The 10,772-nt window shown below is 48.9% G+C and overlaps 1 protein-coding gene across 2 annotated transcripts in view; it reads right to left on the minus strand.

The window, feature by feature from the left end:
• Positions 1-3,559, minus strand: part of CLK2 (CDC like kinase 2) — a 33,907-nt gene extending 30,348 nt beyond the window's left edge. For both annotated transcript variants that reach the window (XM_069769229.1, XM_069769222.1), the window contains exons 1-2: positions 3,420-3,559; positions 367-542 (exon numbers count right to left, since the gene is read on the minus strand). In XM_069769229.1, the coding sequence (XP_069625330.1) occupies positions 367-542 (176 nt within the window). In that variant the 5' untranslated portion in view covers positions 3,420-3,559. The remainder of the gene's footprint in view (positions 1-366; positions 543-3,419) is intronic.
• Between the last annotated feature and the right edge of the window lie 7,213 nt (positions 3,560-10,772).

Below are 10,772 nucleotides of genomic sequence, written 5' to 3' on the forward strand. Positions count from 1 at the left end.
AATAAAAATAAATAAAAAAAAAATAAAAAAAAAAAATCGCCGGATTCTATAATTTGAACGCACGTTTCGTCCATTTTTCGCTGGATCCGTCGCTGTTTTTTCGACGGACAGAAAAAGCGTTCCTATGTCAGTTTTCTCCAGCCTCTGGAAAACGAATTTTGATAGGTCAGGCAAAAAAGTGAGGCCATCCGTCGCAAACCAGCGCTATTGCAGTAGCCTGATCAGTTTTTTTTTTTTTCAAAATTTGCCAAATTGTGCCTGATGGCAAAAAACTTGTGTGTGAAAGCAGCCTAATCGCAATTTTATTCAGGGGTTTCCAAAGTTTACATGCCACTGTACATAGACAAACGAGGCCCGGCACTTCACCTTCGGGATCTCTCATGGTAACTTTGTCCGTGTCTGTAGTGCCGGTCATGACCTCGGCCGCTACTGCTGGACCTCGACCTGCTCCTTCTCCGTCTGTGCTTGCGGCTTCTGTAGCGCTCATTGTAGCTTCCCCTGCTGCCCCTTTCGGATGAACGGTACCGTCTGGAGTGCGGCATCTAACAGAATACAGACATAAATGGTCAGCAATGGTTTTCTCACTCTGCCAATCTGTGCCCACAGCATACACAGCTATGTGTATTTCAGTAAGCATCTAGCTAAAAATCTTCAATGCCATCATCACCACAATCCTTCTGTATGGCAGTGAAGTCTACGGCCCTCACACATACCCAGACTGGTCAAAGTGAGTTTCTAGTCAAACAAATATTCCACCTAGAATTCTGTAAGCACTTTTTCCAGATCCAGAGAACCATCAGCAGTGCCTGTCGGGCTGAGCTGGGCACATTCCCCCTGCACCGTACAGGGTGGAGGCTAAGAAAGTCAATGGCATATCATGGTTGTCTTTCTCGCAGCCTATGGCACCCGCTCACATACTGGGCTGCTATCTGCACCACGCTATTCTTCCCCCAGCAGGATATACGTTTTCTCTTCCTCCTTCATGGAGCTGAAATACGGGAAGAGATTGAATAGACTCCTGAAGCGAGTGCCCCTCACTGCTGAGTATTTGGTGCAGCGAGCAGGTCTAAACTCCAGGTAACAGTGTAGACACAGCCTATCTTCCTTGGCAGGTGGGGACCACAGACCACATCTCAGTACCAATGCTTTCTGGCTGATGTTTCGGTCGCACTTGAATGTTGGTTGTGCTTTCACATTCGTAGCACAAGAAGGACTCTAAAACCCACACAAGTGGCTCAGGTAGAGCAGCTCATCCAGGATGGCACATTAATGCGAGCTGTGGCAAGACGGTTTGCTGTGTCTGTCAGCGTAGTGTCCAGAGGCTGGAGGCGCTACCAGGAGACAGGCCAGTACGCCAGGAGATGTGGAGGGGGCGGTAGGAGGGCAACAACCCAGCAGTAGGACCGCTACCTCAGCCTTTGTGCACGGAGGAACACTGCAAAATGAGCTCCAGCAGGCCACAAATGTGCATGTGTCTGCACAAACGATTAAAAACTGACTCCATGAGGATGGTCCGAGTGCCCGACATCTTCCCAGCCCAACACCGTGCAGGATGCTTGACATTTGCCACATACCACTAGGATTGGCAAATTCGACACTGCAATTCACGGATGAAAGCAAGTAAATAACAATAAATAATAAGTTCATAATGAGCACATGTGACAGACGCGACAGAGTCTGGAGATGCCATGGAGAGCAATCTGCTGCCTGCAACATCCCTCAACATGACTGGTTTGGTAGTGGGTCAGTAATGGTGTGAGGTGGCATTTCTTTGGAGGGCCACTCAACCCTCCATGTGCTCACCAGAGGTAGCCTGACTGCCATTAGGTACAGAGATGAGATCCTCAGACCCCTTGTGATACGATATGCTGGTGCGGTTGGCCCTGGGTTCCTCCTAATGTAGGACAATGCCAGACCTCATGTGGCTGGAGTGTGTCAGCAGTTCCTGCAAGATGAAGGCATTGAAGCTATAGACTGGCCCGCCCGTTCTCCAGACCTGAACCCGATTGAACACATCTGGGACATCATGCCTCGCACCATACACAGTCATGTTGCACCACAGACTGTCTAAGAGTTGGCAGAGGCTTTAGTCCAGGTCTGGGAGGAGATCCCTCCGGAGACCATCCGCGCCTCATCAGGAGCATGCCCAGGCATTGTAGGGAGATCATACAGGCACATGGAGGCCACACACACTACTGAGCATCATTTCCTTGTCTTGAGGCATTTCCACTGAAGTTGGATCACCCTGTAACTTCATTTTCCACTTTGATTGTGAGCATCATTCCAACTCCAGACCTCCGTGGGATATTAGTTCTGATTTACGTTGATAATTTTTAGGTTTTATTGTTCTCAACACATTCCATTATGTTATGAATAAAGATTTACAACTGGAATATCTCATTCAGTGACATCTAGGATGTGGGATTTTAAAATATATATATTCCTCATGTCTTTACTCTAATAAATATCCCCCCCCCCCCCCCCCCCCCGTGTCCTTACCCTAATATATATCACCCTATATATCCCGTGTCCTTACCCCAATATATATCACCCTAATATATCCCTCCCCCGTGTCTTACCCCAATATATCCCCCCAGTGTCCTTACCATAATATATATTCAGTGTCCTTACCCTTATATCCCCCCAGTGTCTTTACCATAATATATATCCCCCAGTGTCCTTGCCCTAATATATATACCCCCCAGTGTCCTTGCCCTAATATATATCCCCCCCAGTGTCCTTGCCCTAATATATATCCCCCAAGTGTCCTTACCCTAACATATATCCCCCCAGTGTCCTTACCCTAACGTATATCCCCCCCAGTGTCCTTACCCTAACGTATATCCCCCCCAGTGTCCTTACCCTAACATATATCCCCCAAGTGTCCTTACCCTAACATATATCCCCCCCCCCCCCCCCCAAGTGTCCTTACCCTAATATATATCCCCCAAGTGTCCTTACCCTAATATATATCCCCCCAAGTGTCCTTACCCTAATATATATCCCCCAGTGTCCTTATCCTATTATATCCCCCTCCCAGTGTCCTTATCCTATTTATCCCCCCCCCCAGTGTCCTTATCCTATTATATATCCCCCCCCCAGTGTCCTTATCCTATTATATATCCCCCCCAGTGTCCTTATCCTATTATATATCCCCCCCCCCCCCGTGTCCTTATCCTATTATATATCCCCCCCCCCGTGTCCTTATCCTATATATGTAACACACACACACACTCCCTCCCACCCAACAACCGTACAATACATATAGTGCGGTCCCGCACAGCACCGACTCCGGGAAGATTCTGTCAGCGGCCGCCATTTTGTGCCGTCTCCTGCTTCACTGCCGCCATTTTACAGCTCGGTTTTTCTGGCCACCTCTCCTCCGCTCACTTCCCCCGCCGCTCCCCGTGGGTTCTCACCGCTCTCGCAGCCAGGCCGGTTCTCTTGTCCCACAAGAAGTCCGTGTTTGCGATGGAGTGGGGCGGCACCGTCAGCCTCTCCGCTCCTCTTCCTCTCGCGCAAATGCGCGCCCTTGTCACCACTCACGAGCACGTCAGTATATGGCCTCGTACGTCACTCCCAGCTCATTGGTCAATCTAGCGGCGGGGACGAATAGTGGGCGGAGCCGAATGCCACCAAGAGGGCGGTGTGTATGTCGTCTGACAAAAGCGTGATGGGCAGTCCAGTCCAGTTACGCCAGCGCCGCAGCTACGTCACGTGGACAGCGTGCACTTATTTTGGGGGCTCGGGGAACTCCACTATAAGGCTGCCGTCACACCATCAGTATTTGATCAGTATTTTACCTCAGTATTTGTAGCCAAAACCAGGAGTGGAACAATTAGAGGAAAAGTATAATAGAAACATATGCACCACTTCTGTATTTATCACCTGCTCCTGGTTTTGGCTACAAATACTGATGTATAATACTGACCAAATACTGATAGTGACGGCACCCTAAGGGTATGTGTCCACGATCAGGATGGCCGGCGGTATCGTCGGAGCGGCTTAGCCGCTCTGCGGTAAGCCCCGCCCCCTTTCTGGGACGCGATGATGCCGGATGTGTTCATAGCACACATCCGGCATCATCGCACCCATCGCATAGGGCCCTGTGCTATATCTTGCGGCGACGCAGCGTCGCCGCAAGATATACGGACATGCTGCGATCTGAAAAGACGCGCAGCATGTCCGGAGTCGCAGGGCCGCCACATGCGTGTTACCACGCATAGTGGAGACGGGATTTCATTAAATCCCCTCCACTATGCTGTAACATCTGGACGCTGCGTGTCTGACGCTGCGGCTCTATGCAGCGTCAGACACGCAGCGTTTCCTGCACGTGGACACATACCCTAAAACCTCACAATACTTGTGTGTGCCCCAACATCAAGCTTTTAATAAAGTTTAGTAAGTTAAGAAGCTGTGCTCAGAAAATGATGGGTGTGTCTGTCTGTTACTCAGCGGCAGTGAGGTAACCCCCCCCCCATGCAGTCTGTAGATGTGAGGTGACCCCCCGCGCTCATCTTTAGATGTGAGGTGACCCGCCATGCACGTCTGTAGATGTGAGGTGACCTTCCATGCCAGTCTGTAGAAGTGAGGTGACCCGTCGTGCCCGTCTGTAGAAGTGAGGTGACCCGCCATACCCGTCTGTAGATGTGAGGTGACCCCTGCGCTCAGCTTTAGATGTGAAGTGACCCACGCCATGCCCGTCTGTAGATGTGAGGTGACCTTCCATGCCAGTCTGTAGAAGGGAGGTGACCCGTCGTGCCCATCTGTAGATGTGAGGTGACCCCCCCGTGCCCGTCTTTAGATGTGAGGTGACCCCCTGTGCCCGTCTTTAGATGTGAGGTGACCCACCGTGCCCGTCTTTAGATGTGAGGTGACCCCCCTCCCGTGCCCGTCTGTAGAAGTGAGGCGACCTTCCATGGCAGTCTGTAGAAGTGAAGTGACCCGTCGTGCCCGTCTGTAGATGTGAGGTGACCCGCCATACCCATCTGTAGATGTGAGGTGACCCCCGCGCTTATCTTTAGATGTTAGGTGACCCACGCCATGCCCATCTAGATGTGAGGTGACCTTCCATACCAGTCTGTAGACGTGAGGTGACCCGTCGTGCCCATCTATAGATGTGAGGTGACCCTCCCGTGCCCATGTTTAGATGTGAGGTGACCCCCCCGTGCCCGTCTTTAGATGTGAGGTGACCCCCCTGCCCGTCTTTAGATGTGAGGTGACTCACCGTGCCCGTCTGTAGATGTGAGGTGACCCCCCGCGCTTGTCTTTACATGTGAGGTGACCCGACATGCCTGTCTGTAGATGTGAGGTGACCTTCCATGCCCGTCTGTAGATGTGAGGTGACCCCCCGTGCCCGTCTGTAGATGTGAGGTGACCCCCCTGCTCATCTGTAGATGTGAGGTGACCCGCCATGCCCGTCTGTAGATGTGAGGTGACCCCCGCGCTCGTCTTTAGATGTGAAGTGGCCTGCCATGCATATCTGTAGATGTGAGGTGACCCAACGTACGTGTCTGTAGATGTGAGGTAACCTGACATGCGTGTCTAGATATGAGGTGACCCGCCATGCCCATCTGTAGATGTGACCTGCCGTGCCCGTCTGTAGATGTGGTGACCTGCCGTGCTGTCTGTATATGTGAGGTGACCGCCGTGCCCGTCTGTATATGTGAGGTGACCCACCGTGCTCCTCTGTAGATGTGATGTGACCTGCCATGCTCGTCTATAGATGTGAGGTGACACGCGTGCCCGTCTGTAGATATGAGGTGACTCGCCTTGCTCGTCTGTAGATGTGAAGTGACATGCTGTGCTTATCTGTAGATGTGAGGTGACCCGTCGTGCCTATCTGTAGATGTGAGGTGACCCGCCGTGCCCATCTGTAGATGTCAGGTGACCCGCTGTGCCCTTCTGTAGATGCGAGGTGACCCCCCATGCTCGTCTGTAGATGTGAGGTGACCCGCCATGCTTGTCTGTAGATGTGAGGTGACCCGCCGCGCTCATCTGTAGATGTGAAGTGACCTAGGAGAAGTTGTCAGCTGGTAGTGAGGAACATTCATCAGATATCTAAGACTGCAATGCATCGACCCAAATCCAGGACTGTCCTCTGTATCCATGACAGCTGGGACTAGAGATTAGCGGATAGATTCCCGGGTCTCTGGTCCGGCGTCCAGATCAGTGGCACCTGGTGACTAGATGGAAGGCCGCAGATCTCTAACCTTCCATCGTCTCCAATGGCAGGACAGGAGGCCACAAATTTCTAACTTGGCGTCCCTTGGTGGCTGGACGGGAGACCGTTAATCTCTACCCTTCAATCATCCGTAGCGACTGGACAGGAGGCCACAAATCTCTAACCCTCTGGCAACTGGACGGGAGGCCGCGAATCTCTAACCTTCCTGGGTCCCCGGTGGCTGGACGGAAGGCTGCAAATCTCTAACCTTCCGGTGTTTCCGGTGGCTGTATGGGAGGTCGCAAATCTCTAATCTTCCGGGATCCCCAGCGGCTGAATGGGAGGCCGCAAAACTCTAACCTTCCCTCGTCCCCAGCGGCTGGACGGGAGGCCTCAAATCTCTAACCTTCTCTCGTCCCTGGCAGCTGGACGGGAGGCCACAAATCTCTAACCTTCCCTCGTCCCTGGCAGCTGGACTGGAGGCTGCGAATCTCTCACTGTCCGGCTTCCTGGCGGCAGGACCGCAGGCCGCGAATCTTTAACCTTCCGGCGTCCCAGGCGTCTGAACGGGAGGTCACGAATCTCTTATATTCCTGTGTCCCCAGTGGCTAGACCAGAGGCCGCAAATCTCTAACCTTCCCTCATCCTCAGCGGCTGGACTGGAGGTTGCGACTCTCTAACCGTCCAGCTTCCGAGGCGGCTAGACGGCAGACCGTGAATCTCTAACCTTCCGGCGTCCCGGGCGTCTGGATGGGAGGCCACAAATCTCTAACCTTCCGGTGTCTCCAGTGGCTGGACCAGAGGCCGCAAATCTCTAACTTTCCGTCATTCCCCGTCGGTTGCGAATCTCAAACCTTCAGATGTGCGTCTTGCTCATCTCTAGTTGGGACCTGGAGATTACATTTTGTTCCTTCATTCACAGCCGGAGACGCCAGAACTTCCTCATCTTTATGTACCTTCACTGTATAACATCCAGCTTCTGCTGTCTGTAAAGCTGTGTTCACGTGGCGCAGAAATACTGTTTAATACACAAAAACAATATTCTCCCCTTTATTTGATGCACCAGATGTGAAGCCGCATTTTTAATGTGCTTTTTATAGGACAGAAAAGTTTTGATTCTGCACTTAATGAAGTATCTGCAGTTTTTTACATGGGTTTTTTGTTAGGCTGCACATAGAAGGCAAGAGATAAAAAAAAAAGCACCGAAATAACACAGTTCAAACGTGTCCTCGGGCGCACAGCCAGCGCTTTTTTTTGTTAAAGTCGTTTTTATTAAGGATTTTTTTTTTCATAAATGGGGTAAAGAAAAGGGGGGGGGGATTATAAATATACAGTAATATAGACACCAACAAGAACAAAATAAAAGCAAAATGTAAAAGGATGAAAGCATAAAGGCAAAATAAAGGGTGGAAAGGGTTAAAGAAGTTATCCACTACTATAACTTTATTTTTTTCATAAATCTTGCTATTATGTGCCACTCAAAACATCCACTGTGTTTATTTTAGCAATATTACCTTTTATCATGCTGTAGCAGCACATCCTCAGTGCTGACTCCGGCTCTCATGGAGTTAATCGACAACTTCCTTTCTCCTGACTTATTGTGCTCTAATACTACAAGTTCCATGATGCATTGCACTGGCCTGGAAGCCAGCATCTAGCACACCCACTCCAAAACACACCCTAACCCCTCCCTCCTCTAGCTTCAATCTGTGATGTCATTTCTGTTCAACCTCCTCTTTTACATTTGTCCAACCCACACTCCATCAGACAGACAGACAGACACGGTGCCTTGCGAAAAGTATTCGGCTCCCTGGAACTTTTCAACCTTTTTCCACATATCATGCTTTAAAACATAAAGATACCAAATGTAAATTTTTGGTGAAGAATTAACAACAAGTGGAACACAATTGTGAAGTTGAACGAAATTTATTGGTTATTTTACATTTTTGAGGAAATTCAAAAACAAAAAGTGAGGCATGCAATATTATTCGGCCCCTTTATTTTCAGTGCAGCAAACTCACTCCAGAAGTTCATTGTGGATCTCTTCAGAGGTCCCCAACTCCAGTCCTCAAGGCCCACCAACAGGTCAGGTTTTCAGGATTTCCTTAGTCTTGCCCAGGTAATAATTGCATCACCTGTGCAATGCAAAGGAAATCCTGAAAACATGACCTGTTGGTGGGCCTTGAGGACTGGAGTTGGGGACCTCTGCTCTAAATGATCCAATGTTGTCCTAAATGCCTAATGATGATAAATATAATCCACCTGTGTGTAATCAAGTCTCCGTATAAATGCACCTCCTCTGTGATAGTCTCAGGGTTCTGAAGCACAGAGAGCATCATGAAGACTAAGGAACACAACAGGCAGGTTCGTGATACTATTGTGGAGAAGTTTAAAGCCGGATTTGGATACAAAATGATTTAGAAAACAGCAAAAGGTTGAAACCAACCACAATTTTTATAAAAGCCAAGGGTACCCAAAAATATTAAAGTAAATAGTACAATAAAGGGACCTAAAACATAACATTTATTATACTAGTTAAAAATGACATAACCCAACACACACAAACATGTATAATACCAACAGTTGGTCAAACAGTTATCCAAAGAAATCACAGACAAACGGTACTTGAAGCAGAAAAATACTCAAATTTACAGCTGCTTCTCCTGCTAGCATGTCCTTACCCAAAGCTCCAGAAAAACGGCTGAAGGAGGGTATATAATAATGCTGCTATTTGTACCTGTGTGCTTTTTCTCAGAAATGTGACATCAAAACAGTCTCATCAATTCTCACTGCATCTGCAAAAGTCACTAACACAAAAAATGCACCATAAAGTATGGAACAATCTCACCCATTCCTGAAGAAGCCATACAAAGGATGCACTCCACCACTCAGTCATTTAGGAGATTCAAAAATTCGGTATAACACTCCATAGACCATTTCTTATTCAGGACCACCTCCCTACGCATTACATTCCGGGAAAAGGAACTCATCAAGGGATATGAAGGTCAGGTAGCAGTCTTGTATGATGGAATACCCAGCCATCAATACTTTCTATCCTGAGTGGAAACTACGGTCACACAGACAGCTCTCTCCAGCGACCAACGATCCGGGGAACAACTTCGGCATCGTTGAAACTGTCTTCAACGATGCCGAAGTCCCCGGGTAACCAGGGTAAACATCAGGTTACTAAGTGCAGGGCCGCGCTTAGTAACCCGATATTTACCCTGGTTACCATTGTAAAAGTTAAAAAAAAAAAAAAAAACAGTACATACTCACATTCTGATGTCTGTCACGTCCCCCGCCGGCGTCCACAGGGTTAAAACTGCTTTCGGCAGGAGCGCTGCTAATGCACGCGCTGCTGCCGAGAAGCTTCCCTGCACTGTGTCAGTGCCGGCCGTAAAGCAGAGCACAGCGGTGACATCACCGCTGTGCTCTGCTTTATGGCGGCACTGACAGTCAGTGCAGGGAAGCTCTCGGCCGGAGCGCGTGCATTAACAGCGTTCTTGCCTAAAGCAGTTTTAACCCTGTGGACGCCGGGGGACGTGACAGACATCGGAATGTGAGTATGTAGTGTTTTTTTTTTTTACTTTTACAATGGTAACCAGGGTAAATATCGGGTGACTAAGTGCGGCCCTGCACTTAGTAACCCGATGTTTAACCTGGTTACAGGTGAACACATCGCTAGATCGGCGTCACACACGCCGATCTAGCGATGACAGCGGGGTGATCAGCGACCAAAAAAGGTCCTGATCATTCCCCACGACCAACGGTCTCCCAGCAGGGGCCTGATCATCGGTTGCTGTCACACCTAATCAGATCGTTAGCGGGATCGTTGCTACGTCACAAAAAGCGTGACGTTGCAATGATATCCTTAACGATATCGTTATGTGTGAAGGTACCTTTATGCTAAAGAAGGGTGTTGTTTTTCTCTTGTCCTAGCAGTAGACAGTAGTCTCATACCTCCCAACTTTTGAAGATGGGAAAGAGGGACAAAGTTTGCGGCGCGCAACGCGAGCAGCGGAAAATTTTAGGCCACGCCTCTGACCACACCCATTCACTAGTCACACCCATATCCACGTCTCAACCACACCCATTTAGCACTGCTGATCAAACTGTTCATAAAGAATAATTATAAACAAAAAAATATGGCCACACAGTGCTCCATACTGTATAATTGCCGCACATAATGCTCCATACTGTATAATGACCGCACATGATGCTCCATACTGTATGACTGCACATGATGCTCCATACTGTATAATGACCGCACATGATGCTCCATACTGTATGACTGCACATGATGCTCCATACTGTATAATTGCCGCACATAATGCTCCATACAGGGTATATACACTAGATTCCTTGATAGGGCGTTGATCCAGGGAACTAGTCTGATTGCCGTATGTGGAGTCGGGAAGGAATTTTTTTCCCCAAGGTGGAGCTTACTCTTTGCCACATGGGTTTTTTTTGCCTTCCTCTGGATCAACATGTTAGGGCAAGTTAGGTTAGGCTATGGGTTGAACTAGATGGACTTAAAGTCTTCCTTCAACCTTAATAACTATGTAACTATGTAATATACTGTATAATGACCGCACATGATGCTCCATAC

This window comes from Ranitomeya imitator, chromosome 1 (genome assembly GCF_032444005.1).
Source record: "Ranitomeya imitator isolate aRanImi1 chromosome 1, aRanImi1.pri, whole genome shotgun sequence".
In the NCBI taxonomy this organism is placed as follows: Eukaryota; Metazoa; Chordata; class Amphibia; order Anura; family Dendrobatidae; genus Ranitomeya; species Ranitomeya imitator.